This window comes from Falco peregrinus, chromosome 2, assembly GCF_023634155.1.
Source record: "Falco peregrinus isolate bFalPer1 chromosome 2, bFalPer1.pri, whole genome shotgun sequence".
NCBI lineage: Eukaryota > Metazoa > Chordata > Aves > Falconiformes > Falconidae > Falco > Falco peregrinus.
The window spans coordinates 59007976-59026044 of NC_073722.1; the positions used below are offsets into that span (position 1 = coordinate 59007976).

Consider the following 18069-nt stretch of genomic DNA (forward strand, 5'->3'; position numbering starts at 1 on the left):
AGCTCACGAAGGTCTCATTTCAAACTGCTATGAAGAGTTGAATTAAAGTCTGCAGTTTGTGGTTCAACTTCCCTTGCCTTTTTTTTTAGCATAAGCTGTTATGATTCTTTGAGACCTGATACCCCAAGGATGGCCAGCCTTGCACTGAGAACGAAGGCCTACAGAGTACAGAAGAGAAAGCAAGAAAGTGGACAACAGAGTGAAAACGTGGGAACTTGAAGTACAGAATTAAAAAAAGGAAGACATTGCTACAGAAGAGCAGGGAAAACATTTCAGCTATTAGAAGTAAGATGGAAGAGATGCAAGTGGGAAAAGCTGAATAAAGCTTTGAGGGAAACTGCTCCTCCAAGGCAAAAGCCACAGTTCAATTAGATCAGCCATTCCTGAACTGAACATAATAAACTCTTTCAGAGGAGATTCAGTTTGTACGATCAGTCTGTTCCTCTGACCATTTCTCTAAAGGCACTTACTGCGAACTGCTAAAAATCACTGAAGTTTACTATAAGTACCCACAGAAATGTTCATAGACCTGTACAGTGGTATAAATAACTAGTTATTTATGCAATTACTTCAAATAAGTAGCACATGATAAGCTTCCCTGTCAACAGAAAGGATATAAGAAAATACATGCAAGAAAAGCAAACAGATCCACTTGTAGCCCTCACCTCTAAATTTCCAGTCCCTTTTAATAAAGTGAAGTTTTAGCTATTAAAAATTGTGACCCTTGTAATGCTACAGAACACTGATACAAAATGTGAATAGTACAATATCCATTATATAATATATATATTTGTATTTTAATATATTACATTTATTTCTACATAAAGAGGCTATAAATACTGTATATGCCTTATATTCATGGTTCCCAGCATTTGACATTATAGTAAGTACAAACAAAAAAATAATAATTATAAAAATACAAAAAAGAACTCAGTAGAAATAGCTTTACATTTTCAAATCTTGTAGCCTGTGCTGTGTCTATCAATAGAGCTCTGGGACTACAAGGACACAGGTAAGAAGTTGTCCAACAACTAGGCACAATCTCACCACTCAGAGAAGATCAGAGCTGCCATGAAACCAGTCACGGATTCCCAAGAACACATCAACGGAGATCTCTGCCATTGCAAACAGACTTTGAGTTTGCAAAGTGAAAGAGTCAGACCTACATCTGAGGGAGGGGGATGAGATGAGAAGGTAGGGTGCCCTTAGGATGTCCCACCAGGACCACAGGGCTCCCCGTAGTCCTAAGGTAGATTACATTGCCTTTTCTACCTGTTGTAGAGGCTGCCCCAGTGGTGATTCAGAGCAGGGGTGTATTTTCTGCAGCCGTTTCAGGCTAGCTCAGAAGGAGGTAGGCACCTGGCATGGGTCGAGGGTGCTGGGGAGGACGGGGCCAGAGCCACCCTCAGAGGTGAGGCATGCCCCTGGCACCCATGTCCTGTCACTTGGCTTGGTGCTCTGCCTTCTTCCTACTAACCAGCCTCACCGCACAAGTCTTGCAAGCAAATGCAGCTCCTGAGGTCTGGTACAGCAGCTTCTCTTCTCTGCCAAGGACAGAGACCATCACTCCCACCTATATTTAGCCCAGCCTATATTTAGTCTCAGGCTGTTGGCAAGTGCCAGAGCCTTGAGCTGGAGGTTCCTTTTTTTGTTTGTAGAGGTGCAAGCAGGGGCTAACTCTGAGAAACAAGAAGCCAGTGCCGTGCTGTTTCCTTCCTGGAGTCCAGCCACAAGGGGAAAAACAATGAAAAAAGAGCAAGGCTGTGCCATTATTTCGTACAACTGGAAAGAGTTAAGTTGAACGTCGTGCTGCTGCCTGCATCAAGCAGATGCCTAGCATGTCACTGGGGTCCCAAAGGCCACCACACCGCCATCGGGTCGGCACAGACCACATGCAGCGGCCAGGGCTTTGCACCCTCAGCCGCCCAGTGTCTCTTGAGGAAGGCGCCCTGCAGCCTGGCACGGCATAGTTTTGCTACCAGACGCTTCTACATCCTCTTCAGGAAAAATAAACATCTTGTCTTAGTCTCACAGATGCCGTCTTTCTATACATCAAACCTGAATACCACCAGCCCAGGCAAGGAAGGCACAACCCGGGGGGACCCGGGGCCACTGGCTTTGCCCTAGAGCGGTGGGGAGGCAAGCGGCACAGCCCCGTCGTAGGCCAGCCCGTGTGCGCGGCAGAATGGGGGCGAAGCCTCCCGGGCGCACAAGAGTTCAGTCTCCTCGCTGGAGTAGACGGTGGTGTCCATATCGTCCGAATGGTACCCTGACTGATACCCGCTTGTCTGGTTGGAGGCTTCGGACATGACGGACTCGTTACTCTTGCTGGGCACCAGCGTGCTGTGAAAAAGAAGCAGAAACAGGACTGAGAGCTGTGGAGACAGACGGTCTTCTGGAGGGCAGGTGGGTGATTCCTGGTCGGCAGCTGCTTTCCATCACAGCAACAACCAAAGCAAAATGGTGCACTTAGCAAAACTGCCTTCAAGCCTTTTTAAACATGCTTTTGATAGTAAGTAGAGACCTGTTCATATGCCCTAACTTTAGTAATGCATGAAAAGGATATTTAATCTTATGACAATACAAAGAGTTAAGACTGTGACCACAGATTAAATGGAAAGAAAAATTTGAGAGGCTTCACAGATTTCAGCTGTGGTGCAATTGTAACTGCAGTATACCTTTCTTTGCACTGGAGTTATCCTGGAAAAAATATATCCTGAGAAGCTCTCAGAGAGCATACGTGAGGTTTCAGCTCCACCAATGCCACTGTGCTTCCTGTGAACTGCACAATGAAACCCCTGTACAATGTTCTGAAAATACACCCAGGTACATCCTGAAGACTCAAGAGTCAGCTTAAGAAAAAGGAAAAAAAGCTCTTTGTCATTGCAGACAGGCCTTCACAAATACGCTCAATTGTGTGCACCCGTTCAGCTCCTTCAAGGGGTGGTTGATGCTTTTGCAGCTGATAAATACAAGTCCCTCCTACAGTGCTGGCTGATGCTTCCAACAGCTGCATTACTTCTCCTCCCCTGGTACTAAATGACGATGACCAGGCATACAGTGCACAATTTTTCTTTGTGTTTTTAAAAACAGAGTAAGAAAAGATTTTTTTCTTCTAAAAACTTTTACAAACCAATCAATCTTTTGACATACTGCAAGCAAAAGGTCATATTCAATACACACAGCCTGAGCCTTACCTAAAAGGTATTTTCACTTGTTTATCGCTCTCTTCCAATGTCTTCAGCTCTTCAGATGCAAGAACCATCCCACTATCTGTCTGGTTTTCCTGCAAAGGTGTTAGAAATGCATTAAATGGCAAGGGATAAAAACAAAACCCAAGAAAAGAAGACATAAACAGAAGGAGAAGACATACAAACAACAAATTCACCTCCTGAACAACTTTTACTGTGGTTACCAAAGGGACATCTTCAAATGTTTTCACACTCACAGGGCGGCTTTTTCTTTTGCTACCTTGCCGGTACTGACTGAAAAGAAAAGAAAACAAAAAAAGGTTTGTGTCCACTATCCACAGCTTGGCTGCAAACAGTGCAATGATATCAGAATCCTTTTATCTCTCTGCAGAGAAGTTAATCCCTTTGTCAAAACATATTATGCAAACCTCAGAATATCTATTTATTGAAAAGGACAAACAGCCTAGAAAGTGACATGTTTCTGACCTTCTGCTCCTGACAACCGTGATCTCTGAGCAAATCCTAAGAAATGGCTTTGAGAAAACAGCTCCTTTCCTCAGTTACACTGGAGGGCTTCACTTCCTGCAAGCTTTGCTTAGAAGTATAATACACAGAGAATTCTGGAGCACAGACATGTGTCTCTTCCTTTGGACTGTACTTCTGAGACCCCTGGTTGGACTTAAGACAACAACAGCAGACTCAGCAGCCTGCTGCCCTTAAACCATGGGGATCAGGACAGGGAGTGCTACATCTCTGTTGAAGGCTCTTCTCCAAAGGAAGCCGCCTGGTCAGGATGACATCCATAAAAAAAATTGGACAAAGAAATAAAATTGACTTTCATGGAGGTACCAATACAGTAAACAAAACAGCTACCCTCAGCTTTCTGTCTAAGTGGATACAGAATGAAAAGGATGTTGCCCCAGTTAAACAGGACAAATTTCTGTTCCTAACAGCTATTGAAGAAAAAGCCATGGAGTTAGAAGAGAAACCTGCATCCACTTGAAGCTCAAAGCTGGAGGCAATTAAGAACATTATTCATCCCATTTCGCATTTGAGTCTAGCTATGTTGAGTCCTGCCTGTCTCCAATCCACATTTACTTAAACTGGCGGGAATTTTACAATTTCCCTGTGTATCCTGCTCAGGTGATCAACCACACTTTAGAATGGTTTTCAAATATTAAACCCAAGTATTTTCTGCAAATAAAATTTCTTCTGTTGCTGGGGACACAGAATATTTAATTATCGCGCTCTTTCGAGCAACTTTGCTTATACCAAAAACTGCTGCTATGTTCCCTCTCAGTTTTCTCTTCCTAGACTTAACAAAACCAGTTCTTTCAAGATCTCTGTCTGCACTGACCATGTCTTCTGCTCCTGTTACTCTGCGAGTATTCACTTCCCCCCGCAACCCTTCCAGGGCCAAAAACATCTAATGGAAAATCTAGCCCACTTACCCGCCTGGACAACCTGACCTTGAACAATGAGCAGTTCATTCCACAACTTGCCTTCTTAGTCTGAAAGCTCCCCATGTGCTTGCATGTAATTGCCCACACAGGCACAGAACTGCATGGCCAGGACTACAGTTACCAGGGTGGTGTGGATCTGAACGACCTCCTGGGTATGGGAGTCCTGCCTTCGCTCAGCCCAGATAAGAGTCAGCCTACATAGGCTACAATGAATTAGATCCTCCCGGTTAAGCCAAGCTACTTGCAAACACGACCAGAAAGAGTGTGCAGGCAGAGAGAGGCCACACGTGGAGCCCACGTCCTGCCTGGTGGTGGTGAGGGCTCAGCTGATGCCACCCTGACAGTATTTCCTGACACGCATTCACATTTTCTAACAGACTGTCCCATTAAAAAAGGCCCCAAAATACCCCCCAGAAGATCAAAATCCACCTTCCCTGCTATCCATCAGACCAATTATCCTCCCTAAAAATGAAACTTAGGTTGGTGTGACTTGATTTGCTCTTGACAAATCCATGCCAGACGTTTTTAGTTACTTCATTTTCCTGCAGGCATTTACCATTATTTATCTGATTGTTTATTCTGGGACCATTCCTAGGATTCAAGTTAACCTGATTTAAGGGTTAGTTCTTTCTGAAAAAGGCATTATCGTCACACCTCCTTAAATCTTCTTTACCTCACCTGACTGTTCTTAATGACAACCTTTATAGGTTCAGAAACTGTCTGTCTGTTTCCTAAGTCAAATATGGCAGATATTAGGAGGTTCTGCTGATTTTAATTTACTTCATAATCTAAATACTCTTTAATATTCTCTGCGATTTCCCTGGGCTTGCTTTTCCTCCTCCAGTTTTGATTTAGAGATTGTATTTAGTACTTTTATGAAGACTGAAAAAGACATTACTGAACAGATCAATCAATCTTTACTACATGTATAGCAAGATCCATGCCTACAAAATAATTTTCAGCTACCAGGACAGAAGAACAAAGCCCCTAAGTATGCCGTAAGCTCCCCACTTTGCCTCTCCTAGCATGGTTTCCCCAAGTGCTTTCACAACCCTGTCAAACTGTAAGACAGAAGAGGTTCAAAGTCTCTTTAAAAAGCTGACAGATTTTACTTTTGTTCATAACAGGAATGGGGTCCAAGAAAGCCAAATAGGAAGTATTAGAAGTGGAAAATAACTGTGATGTTTTCAGTGTTACATCATGCTTTTTTGTCTTCTAAATATTCATATTTTGGACTGCCCCGCTACTAAAACATGGGGTTGAGAGTTCAGCTCTAGGACCATAGTTCAACTGAAGTGTGAAATGCACTGTGCCTACCTAGCCTTTGCCAGGACCACATAAAAATGTCATCCTCCAGTACCCAAAATCATTGGGAACTTTCTTTGTGTTTGGTGGATATAATGCAAGCAGCGAGGGAGAGAGCTCCACTTTGTGGAAACCACATGAAACCTGCCAGCAGAGTCCATCTCTGCACTGATGGCTGGATCCATCTCTTTCTATCCTACTCCTTCTTCCACAATTGCAACAAGCAACCCAGGGCTCCCAGCATCTAAGTGGCTGAATTTGATCTTGGGCAGCACTGGGTGAGAAAATACCTTTCTTTTTCATGTTGCTTGAGGTCCTCACAAGGTCCAACATAAGCACTACTTAAAAAAAAAAATTCCTTCCTCATCAGGGAAGTCACTTCTGCCATGACACCCAGCAGCATCTACCACTATTGGTCCATTGTGGATGCACCAGCAGCCCACCAGAAGCAAGCAGTGGACAAAAACCAGTGACAACACTATTTAGATTGCATTCCCCTTGGCTATCAATTCATGACCTATTTACCAACATTTCACTTCAGGAGGGGAAATGCCAGATCTAATCGATCCAATGACAGATCTATCTCCATTAATATTTTAGGGAGCTGCAATACAAGAGTGTGAACACAACTGAACTGGATCAGTTAAACTTTTTATTCATTCTGGTTCTTGAGAACTAAATAACAAACTTGTGGGGGTTTTTTGAGTGAGAGTACCAAATCTTGAAAGGGTAGCAAAAAAAAAAGACCCAAAAAACCCACTAGTGTTTGGGGAGGTAAGAAACTATTTTTTTCCTATAAAAACTACAGATTCCTTCTTATCCCTATGGAGAAATTTAAATATGGACCAGGCAGCTGAAGTCTCTTCCTTTCATTTTCCCTGCCCCCAGCATGAACAAAACCTGCCCAGAGGCCCCAGTAGGATGTCCACCATATAAAATACCTAATTCCTGCTGTGTTGTCATAATGGAATTTAGGATCACAGACTTCCTCTTCCTCCCTACAGGAAGCAGGTGAAGTTGGGAGAGAGAGACCCGAATCCTCTTCCATATTCAGTGATACTGACAAAGGAAGGACAACGTAGTCTTTACCATCCTGTAAATGCAGTGAAAAAATACAAAAATTATTTAGGCTGCTGAGATAAATAAACAGCTACACATACATATGTGGAGAATGCATCAGTCTCACAGTGCTACCTTGAGTTATAGTTTCATTAAACTATAAAACCTTATACCACCTTTGCAGGATCAGCTACGTCAAAAGAAGGAAACTTAAGAAGAACCACTGCCAAGTAGTTTTAGATAAAAAAAATGAGATTTTTTTTTTATATGACATATTGTAGCATAACGTATAAATGGAACTTTTTATTGATGTCTTTGAAATAAAAAATGTAGGTTTTAGTAATGTTTAAAACCCAATGAAACAAAGAATATGAACCTGAGGAAAAAAAATAAACTGAAACTTTAAACTGAAAGTTTTAACTTAAACTGAAACTGAGACTGAATTAGACTACAGTGTATGAGTAAGAAAGGCTAAATTAAGTATAAGAAGTAAATGAAAAAAAATGAAATTAAGATAGCAGAAAAGGAAAATTTCTATTGTACTTTGGCATCTAATTTGATGTGAATAACAAGGACACCATTTTTAGAAATTTCTTCTACTTGTTTGCTTTTTGCTCTAAGGCATAAAGAGAAAAAATGGATTACGCATCCTTAGGTACTGCATATGTATTTACAGTCCCAAAGGAAAATCTTTAGTAGATTCCACCTCTTATTTAATTTTTTTCATCTACCCCTTTCAGATTACAATATGACACATGCATAATTAGCTATTAGTTATCAGACAGCAAATCATGTTTTGTCTTTTATAGTCACAGTACACTACCATTCATGACAAGAGGGTCTAAAAATCCAACCATACTAGATTATGAGCAAATATAAACAAAGTATGTTCTGAACATACACGGAAACACTTTTTTGCTGTGATGGTGATCAAGTGCTGGCACGGGTTGCCCAGAGAGGTTGTGGAGTCTCCATACTTGGAGATACTCAAAAGCCGCATGGGCATGGTAGTGGGCAACCAGCTCTAGGTGGCCCTTCTTGAGCAGTGAGGTTGGACCAGATGACTTCCAGAGGTCACTTCCAAACTCAGCCAGACTGTGATTCTGTGACACATAAGATTCAAGCTGCTCTTTAGGAAAGTGAAGAAACGCTATCCTTTCTGAGTTTCCTTATGTACACATAGTTTGGAAGGGCAGGTAATTCCCATCATTACCAAATAGCTCAGAAAGGGACAACTCGTTTAATAGGAGAGCACATGGCCAAATCCAGCCTTCTTCCCCCAGTGTGCTCACATCTATTGCCCTGGCCTTGGCCACTTCCATGCTACATGAAGAGGGAGCCACAAGATGGAGAACCTGGGGGGGAGGCCCATGTACCCCACCTGCATGCAGTGGGCTCTCTTACTATAGTGCTTGCACACAAGACAAATCTTATACTTCTCTGCATGGAGCTGCTGACAGGCAGCGAACTGCCTTTATCCTCATTTTCCAGAAGTCATTAAAGGCATTGCAACCCACGTCCTCACATATGTTAAGGTATCTGTCTTTGGCACAGTAAGATCAACAGGAGCTACCTGCCAAATGCCTCTGCAGTATGCAGAGAAATCATCAGCACCGCAGGGAACTGAGCCTGTGCCAACAACTCCCCAGCAAGACAGCTAAGTAAGCTCATCAGTGGTGTCAGGGGAAGCCCTTGCTGGCAGGGCAAAGCGGCTTTTTTTTTTACAACAGACCTCTGCATTCTTCTGCCCACCAAGTCATCCTTCTCTGCAAGTTGCCCCGACTGCCAGTCAGTAACGGGAGTGGTGTCAGAAGCCCAGGCTCCTCACAGCTCCAGCAGGCAGTACCTGACTACAAGACTTTGTGGTGGCTGGCGAAACAGGAGGGTTTCAGCAGAGAATACATCTCATGTACCTGACGGACATTGGCTTGCAGTAAATTCCCCAGGTGCTCCACCAGCTCTGAAAAAGTTGGTCTCTGCTTAGGATCTCCATGCCAGCAATCCAGCATTGTTTGGTACCTAGGAAGGACAAACCCCAGTAAAATACCAGCAAGGTGCGAGCAGGTGCTTGCTCCAGCATCCGCTATTATTGTGGGGTAAATGAGTGCAGCTGGAAGAACAATTTCTCACATTTCTGGTGTTGTATAGTCTGGTGCTCTCATTCTTGTTCCTTCTTTCAGTCTTCTGCAAAATTCCTCATCAATTTTCACACCAGGGTACGGCGACGCGCCTAAAATGACAGCAACAGCAACTGTAATGCATTAGACTCTTGAATTCTGGGATTGGTTTTCAAACAAATAATTCGCTATGGCCTGAGTTAATAAGGTAATTTAGTACATTTGGATGTGCAAACAATTTATATTTATGATGGAAACAGCAACTGATTGAGTAAATGAGGCACATCATCACATACTGAAATTGTATGAAGAAGCGTTTCAAGTCCATGTTCGTACATTTGCATTTTTAAGGAAATTTATTTTATTTTGATAGAGAAAATAAACAGGAAATTTTCAAGAAGTGAAAAAAAGATATGCTAGAGGATCCAAGAACACTGTGACTGTTTTCTTCAGACTTTGTTGTTTAAAATTTAAGATGGCTTGGTAGAATTATGGTGACTCACCTAATGAAAATATTTCCCATAGCAGAACTCCAAAGGACCATACGTCACTCTGAATAGTATATACTCTATCAAAAATGGTTTCTGGTGCCATCCATTTCAGGGGTAGTCTGGCCTGAAAGCATTTCCATAAACAAAAAGGTATCATAGTTTAGCAAAACACTGAGTTTCCACAAAGTGATTTAAGGTGAAAAAACAAACAAACAAAAACGTGTCATGACTTCATCTTAATTCTCTCTCAAATAGAGAATCTGAAACTTACATCTCCTTTTCTGACATAATCTGGGTCTTTGTAGATGTCTCGAGCCAAGCCAAAATCACAGATTTTGACCACGTTATTGTCTGACAAGAGGATATTACGAGCAGCCAGGTCCCTGTGGATGCACTGCAAAGAGAAGTAAACAACTTCATATGCCGCCTGTCGTCACAGCTCTGTCCACAGGGCTGATCTCTTTCACATATGTGCTCTCCTACGCCCAAAGGCCAGATAATTCTTAAAACCTTTTAAGAAAAAGGAACCTCAGCATCAACAGTTACTGATTTTAAGTGCTTTTTTGATGGTCACAACTGATTTGGCTCAGGGAGACTTGCGTTCCCAAGTCTAAACATACATCTGTTTATCCACTGTGCAGAGAGGGCCTTTGAAGTTAGCTAATTAATTATCCTAAGAAGCTGACACAAAACAAGTTCAGATCTGATTACCTTTAGATTTACTTAGCTTCATTCAAATCTGTGTACTCCACTCTCTGAAAAACATACCATGCTAAAATGCTGATTTGATCCAACACAAACTAATCTTAACTACAGACAGAAAAGTTCATGCCTTTACCTATTCACAACAACAGTTTAGCCAAAACCCAAAGACTCAAAACTCAAGTAAAAAGCCAGGCTCTGAAACTGGCTGAAGATTTGCTTCTAGTACGGAATGGAAGTGCAGAACCTGGGAAGACATATTTATACATACACACACCAACCAGGATGTATGAAATGCAGACAAATGCATGTTTTTAGAAAAGACTCTGGAATCTGCTCTTGAACACCTCGCCTGCACTCTAGAGCACAGTTGTATTCCTCGCTTCTATTTCCTTTTCCCATTTCTAAGTACTTTTTGTTTCTCTACAACTGCAACCTATTCCTCGCTCTTGCTGGAATTTACATCCTTTGAAAAATGTGCTATACATATTTAGGATCAAACTGCAGAAAAGCACTCCTCGAAGGCCAAGTTCAGGTGAGCTGCTATTGACTGCCAGAGTGTCCTTGGCAAGGGACTCTCCAAGGAGTCATCCATGAAGTTTCACAGGTGAACACTGCATCTCCTTACACTGCCCTTCCAATTCCACTGCACAAGACACAGGCACCCTCCTCAGAGTAAACTTCTTTACTCTCGTTTAGCTCTGCTTTCTAGGGATTTGTCCTTAATTCCTTTAATCATCTTTGTAAGTCAGCTCCTCTCCTCCAACTACTTACTCATTCTTCTATGAACCAGGGTGACCCACAAACGCTATACAGATCACCAACATTTGTGTCAATAAATGCATGGACTGTTTCACTCTACAGTATTAATGATTTGTTATGTCTTAGGGCAAAAAGAAAGTGTTGCAGATGGCTGCTAGTCCAGAGATGAACATGCTGTTTCCTTCTATAGACCTACAGCACTATTTCCTACAGTCAAATAAATAACATGCCACTCTTCCAGAGAAGTTCCTTACTTTGCGTGAAGCCAAAAACTCCATCCCCCTCGCCACCTGGAAACTATAACAGATGAGGTCCTCCATGGTCAAAGGGTTCTTGCAAAGGTCTTCAGAACCAGCTGAAAAAAATCAGATGATGGTCAAACATGCCCTTTGAAACTGATTTCACCCATAAGTGCTTCTTAGGTAGAAGTCCATCTTGATTTTATGCTACATTGAACTGGAGGAGCAAACTGAGTCCCTTTTTGGCTGTATAATTATCACTAACAACCCATTTTACACCAAATCAGCCCTGTGCAAAATAAACTTCAAGATGATGGGTTATACCTCAGGCCTCATTGCTTATTTCCAGAGTTCTCACCAGTGGAAAGATTTGAAAAACAGTCCCGAAAGAAAAACAACCAAACCTCAGCTCACAAGTTCCTAGGCCAGGAAAGGCTTGCTGTGGTTTCAGCAGATGAATTTGGAAACCAATGAGAGTGAGGCCCCACCTAGTCCTTGTTGGGGAAGAATATGTCATGGGGAGAAAGACTTGAATTTGGCAAAAAGCCCTGCTAATTTAGGGTAGAAGAAGCCTTCCCTCATCCTCTAGTGACCTGGAGGAATAATGTACTCAAGTATCCAACAAAGATACCTAGGCATTTAGTTCCTGCCGAAATAAACAACTCAATGACTTTGCTTAGCTCTTGATTTTCAGAAGAAATCTACTGCAAGCTACAACACTGGTGGCTAAAACCCTCATCTCAAGACCTGCTTTAGGTCTACATACTTATTACGTCATGCCAGCTCAGAAGGTCAGTGTTTACACTAGAGAGGTCTGAAAAGGACCAAAATGGTGTGGAAATGCATAAAGTGCATGCCTGACATTACCTATTAGGAGCGCACTGAAACCGCATCATCCTCCCTGCTAACATACTGATGTTTTTCTTTGCATTAAATGATTTTTAGTAGAAGTCAAGGTACAGACGACTAAGCTACAGCCTCCCTCCTGACCTGTCTGATCCCACTGCTTGATGAAATTAGTGGTCTCTGAAACACGTTGGCAGCACTGAGCACTTTGTGCTACCTCTGCCAAAGGAGAACACAGCAAATGCATCTGTGAAACTACTGCAGATGGTGTGTATATCCAAGAGAGGCTTTGGGTAATTCAGGTTTCCTGTTCCTGACACACCACCTGTACAGAGGGAAGGTAGATAAACCTCTCTGCTAATAAGCAGTGAAGCAGATGGGGTTTCATGATATTTAACTTCTGCGTAAACACTGAGGAAATACAGGTAGCACCCTGGCGCATCCCTCTCTGCACTGCCTTTGGAGTTTGTGCTCTTCGATTTTCCCTGAAGACACTGGGACATTTAAACAGAGGGATCTCCAAAAGGCGGTGCACTAAAAATACCACCTTTTCAGATAGGACATTACCTGGGACTCAGCTGAGTGTTTGGGGATGTGAACTACATAACCATAGCTTAGGAACTTTGGTTATCTAGGAAACACCCTGCACAAGCTTTGAGGGAGCTTTGGCAATCACACAGTCCCCAATGTCCCTCATCAGCTGCCACTGCCACCAATGACAGCTGTTCTAATACCAAGAAAAGACATATCCTACCATCCTCCTCTTCCACGTCACTCAAGGAGCGCTCCTCCACAAAGCCAGAGCTTGCTGAGCTCTGGCTGCTTGTGATGCTGTCCAACCGTCGCTTCAAGTCTGCGGAGACATCTCCGACGTAGTTCTCCTTCCCCTGTCGACACCTGGCACTTTTGGTCTAGGAATGTGAGGGGAGGGTGGGAGAAATCAGAAGCAGAAAGCATGCCAGGAGCTTCCCTGGGAGAGGCAATGGCGCTCCGCATGGTCTGTGCCATGGGCCCCTCTGAAGGCAGGGAGGGCAGCCCAGTACTGGCATGATCGGCCACTCTGCTCCAGGCCAGCTCTGGCTGGGGCACCAGGCTGGCATGGTGACAGCACTGGCAAACCCCAACCCACGGCCACATGTGCTCACCAGCTCCAGTACCCGTTGCCACTCCACAGCACAGCTTTAGCCTAGTCCAGCATCCTCCCAGCCACCCCCCAGCAACATCTCCACATGCTGGGGAATAAATGCACACTGAGAAGCCGGCCTTCTCAGCCCCCTGGTACCCACCCACTCATGAAGCACACGTGGATGCTGCTGAGCCCCCTCTCATACACTCAAGCCCCTCTGTACTACTATGGCTTTCCATCTTGCTGCTGCAAAGGCCCTTCTGCTAAACCTCTAGCTTGGCTAAAACACTAGCAGCCCTCAAAATCTGATTTATTTCCTTCTTCCTCTATGCCACCGAATGCCTCTAGGGAGGATGCCAGCCCCACAAGCTTCCTCCACTGTGTTTCCATTTTCTCCTGCTTCAGTTTGGTGACTTTTCTCCCCCGGCAGGGCTGGTTTTTTCCGTCACTGATTCTCATCCTCACTGCTTGTATAAGCAAGGGTCAGCACCCTCATGAAACCCTGCCTCTTCCTTCAAGGCCTCTCAAATATTTGTTCATCCTTTGTACCTCACAAGAAGATGCAGCAAGTTGTCTTTGCCAATATAAAATAGTAAACAATGACTCCAAGAATAAGGAAAAATAACCCCCTGGAGAACTGACAAGCAGTTGGAAGGAGCTCTGATCTAAACAAAGCAGCTGCGGGAAGACTCAGGTCTACCAGCATGGTGGAACATAGCCCAGGGGCCTCCCTCTTGGCTGTGGGTGAAAACGGGTAGGGTCCTGAGCATGATGCTCAGCACTGGGTACACACAGCCATGATCCTCATTCAGCAATCCAATCCTTGGAGGGGATGGATCCTCACAACCCCCTCCAGAAAACAGGCCCCCTCTCAAAGGTGTCCAGAAATGAATTTGAAAATGCCGGCCTCCATCCTCCCCCTCCTTTCAAACCTGGGTGCAGAAAGGGGGTGCTGTGATGGAGCTCCTCCTTGCAGAAGTTTGGGAGGTGAAAAGCTGAACTTAAACTCATGAGATACACCAATTATACAAAATGACTAACAGCAAATAAAATGTATAGCCTGGTTCAGCAATGAGCCAAGGGGACAGTGGGAAGGATAATCACACGATAGAAGATGCCTATGGATATCTGATAGATGTATACACTAAACAGGGAGCGCAGTTATTTAAGGTGGTCTGGAGCTTAACTAAGAAAGGAAAAAATTCAGGCTGATAATCAGAAAAAACTTCCTGACAGATACAGCCAAGTATAGAATAACCTGCCAAGGGAAATAGTGGAAGCCCAGTTCCTTTGCACATTTTAAGCTAACAATAACAAAATAGCTACATTGCAGGGGCCAGGGGAAAGACTAGATGACCTCTGATGTCTTTGCCATCTCTTATTCCCGTGAGAAGTACTAGCTATTCCACGTCCCCAAGGATTGACACTTCAGTCTGCACTAGAAACAGAAACATCGTGTACAGAAAAACCCCACCGAATCAAACGTTACACTGTCAGCCTCAGCCTTGACTCCTTACCTTGTACGGGACAAATTCACTCCTCTTGCTCCGTAGGTAAGCTGACAGATTTCCGAACTTGCAATATTCCACAATCACCATGAGTGGGCCTGCACAACACATAAAGCAATTCTTTAGAAAGACCATTTATATCCCGCCTTATCTCACAGCATAATTTTTGGCTAGAAATACATACATTTCAAAAAGCATTCTACTATCCAAGGGTTTTTTTAAATACTGGTAATAAAAAAATACCTAATCAAACCAGGGAAATAATTCCTTTTCTGCTGTATAAGCAAGGAAAAGAAAGCACATTTGAAAATCACAGGCCTAATTTCATATGTGAAAATGTATACTGGTATGCTTATATTTAAAGTGCTAATAACTGCCCACACTAATTGACATTGTAAGGATGTGACATACATATCTGAATGAACTTCAGTGCAATTAACCCCTCATCTGCAATGAAGTACACACAAGATTATCAATGCACTTTAAGTCCTAAAATGCAGCTTAAGTCCTAAAAATTTAAAACAAGAATCTTGGTTTCAGACATAGATTCCTTGACGTACAGTCCAAATGTGGGATTTCATGCTCAGGTTGCTTCATATAGGCATACACTACAATGATACACTTCCATCCTAGCTTCCAGATACTGGCCATCCCTATTTTATTGTGGAATAAACAAAGAAAGAAATATTTTATGGATTATGTTTCCCTCAACTACTGCACTTCTGTTAAGGAACTTGACAAATTAAATTCTGATCCCAGAACAAGCCAACAAGTCAGCTTCCCTGAAAAATCATTACTGAACTACTTTACATTGAATTTCTTCCAAATTAATGTGCAGTGCTGGATTTGTTAAACAAAACATCTGTCCCTGATTATAAAGTAAAATAGGTTCATCCACCTAGAGCTGGACTCCAAAGCGCAGTCTTCCCTCCTACACACACACACAGAGGCACCCCCAGCCCATCCAAAGAGAGTGAGGGAAGTCACAACTTGCAGTTGCAATGTAGCCATTTGTTAGACAAGAATAAGACCAGTTTGTTAAATCTGGTGCTAGACTCAGACCCAAAGTCTGTCACATGCGGGGTGTCCACTATAAAAGTGGATCTGAGGTACAGAAAAGCAAAGTGATAGAACAACTAAGGGATGGAGCTGGATGTAGAACTCAGGGCTTCTGAGCCCTTATTCAACCTCTGGACCTGCTCACACTTACCAGAAATTTATTTTTTTTAAAGTAAGAATTTCTTCCAACATTTGATTTTGAAACTCCATTTTCTATGCAGCAGAAAAGGCAGAAATAGGGTTTTCATTAGCTGCTTCCCACCTGCTGAGAAGTTACTCACCTCCCGGCTTTGTGCAGGCTCCAAGTAAATTGACAACATTGAGATGATGGCCAATATGAATGAGGATCTTCAGCTCTGACATAAGTGCTCTGTGCTCACTATGAGTTGCACCTTCTGCAGAGGTAAAACAACACAGATCAGGAGCATCACAGACAGAGGGGTTTTCCCCTCTGCATTCCCTTCTGTTAATTTTCCAGACCATCTAGTGAGAAATCTTGCTCCTTGGTAGCCTGGGTCAGGTGTACTGCAGGACATTGATGAAAGCTAGGCACATGCATGACAGGATTGGGTTTGCTCTGCTTTTAAACATTTTCCAAAGTTTGGCAAGGGCAGTACATCAGAACAGGGACACAAACAAATTAGCAAACATCTTTTTTCCTACAGACTTTTTGAGCAGTTTGTGCTCTGCCATTTGGCCCTCCTAACCAAGAATAGCCCACAGTCACTGTTGCTGGAGTTCATGCTAAGGGTCCAATGAGTCCACGGACTGTGGGAGATAAGACCAGGGCCAAACTGCACCAAAAACCTGGAGATGTGGCTGGTGTCCTCATCCCATAGGTGTAGAAGGGGAGGAGGAAAGGGCTGAAGCAGTGGGAAGAGACTGGCAGCAGAAGCAGCTCTCTGCAGGCTGCCTGAGCACTAGGAAGCTGGAGGGACTGGGCTTTCCAGTTTTTATTGTCATTCCTGCATGCTCATCCCATTGCAATGAGTTTGCAACAGGTCTTGCCTGCGCTTGCAATTGCTCACAGCGTACTGTCAGAAATCCCCCAGCTTTCCCACCCTTCCTCCAGTACAGCACAGGGTAGGGTACAGCCCCCAGCTGCTGGTAATCCCATTTTGCTGCCCCAGCTACATTCACTTCAGAAACAATGTGTCTGTGAACCTCAGTTTTTACTTCTGTGGTGAATGTGAGGCACTGTAATATGATTTAAAGTGAGAAGGAAGTTTTACAAAACTACTCCCATTGGAGCATGCCTAAGCTGTTGTCTGACGCTTGCAGAAAGCTCCCTACCAGGCTGCATAAGACAGAAATGGACACATGCAAACTGCTTGCAGGAGCAAGTTTATATTCTGAACCTGCATAGATCTACAAGCAATGGCTGAGAAACCACAATTGCACTGCTCCAGTTATCCATGAGGGAAAGGCATGTACTTTCCCTAATCATTGCTTCATGACACCAACTGTTTAGCTAAACTTGTATACACCATTGGTACAAACATTTTGATTTTTTCCTATCTAATGGCTATGGTACTGGTAATTATCCCTATATTGTGTATTCAAGGTGAAGTTCTAGTCATCGTTTTTACCTTTAAGCATTTTGACTGCCACTGTTTTGCAGGTAGCAGTTTTGTCAATCCCAAACGCATCTGCTTCTATGACCTGGCCAAAAGCTCCACGCCCCAGAGGTTTACCTTGAAGTGAGAAGATGAACATATTCCAATTTATTTGCCTGGCACAGTGGGCAAAAGATACAGAATAAACAGCAGCTCTAAACTGAGTTTATGTATCAGAAATTAACAGAGGGCTGATAACAGGGAGAGGTTGTGTTATATCCTACAGGACCACAGAGCCCACCCGGAGGTCCTGCATCAGGGCAGCCTCACGGCAAGCCAGGACCTGAAACACCCCCCAGCACAGAGCTGGCTGCAGTATCACTAAACGGCTCATGCAGTGAAGACACACCTAGCTTTAGCCGGTCTCTGGGAAACTCCCACTTGCTGGCATCATATGGGAGCCGTTCGCAGTGCTCGTCTATAGGGACTTCATCAGGATCCATGATGATTGACAAGTAGCCAGTCTTCATGTCCCCTCCATTGGCCTGGAAAATGGTATTAGTTGTAGTTGCATGGATTTTTCACTGGTGATGTGCAGGCGAAGTGCCACTTTTTCACTCTGTAGTGTTTCACTAGTTCCCAGAA

The 18069-nt window shown here is 43.5% G+C and overlaps 1 protein-coding gene across 2 annotated transcripts in view; it reads right to left on the reverse strand.

Annotated features, from left to right (window-relative positions):
• Nucleotides 1-769: 769 nt before the first annotated feature.
• Nucleotides 770-18069, reverse strand: part of KDR (kinase insert domain receptor) — a 32086-nt gene continuing 14786 nt past the window's right edge. Inside the window, exons 17-30 of one of the 2 annotated variants that reach the window (XM_027779300.2) lie at nucleotides 17834-17969; nucleotides 17458-17562; nucleotides 16150-16263; nucleotides 14819-14907; nucleotides 12930-13086; nucleotides 11345-11445; nucleotides 9898-10020; nucleotides 9639-9750; nucleotides 9149-9248; nucleotides 8932-9037; nucleotides 6901-7052; nucleotides 3389-3485; nucleotides 3198-3286; nucleotides 770-2343 (exon numbers count right to left, since the gene is read on the reverse strand). In XM_027779300.2, coding sequence (XP_027635101.1) covers nucleotides 2124-2343; nucleotides 3198-3286; nucleotides 3389-3485; nucleotides 6901-7052; nucleotides 8932-9037; nucleotides 9149-9248; nucleotides 9639-9750; nucleotides 9898-10020; nucleotides 11345-11445; nucleotides 12930-13086; nucleotides 14819-14907; nucleotides 16150-16263; nucleotides 17458-17562; nucleotides 17834-17969 — 1701 coding nt within the window. In that variant the 3' untranslated portion in view covers nucleotides 770-2123. Of the gene's footprint in view, nucleotides 2344-3197; nucleotides 3287-3373; nucleotides 3486-6900; nucleotides 7053-8931; nucleotides 9038-9148; nucleotides 9249-9638; nucleotides 9751-9897; nucleotides 10021-11344; nucleotides 11446-12929; nucleotides 13087-14818; nucleotides 14908-16149; nucleotides 16264-17457; nucleotides 17563-17833; nucleotides 17970-18069 lie in introns of both variants that reach the window. The other variant, XM_027779299.2, reaches the window with a different exon arrangement.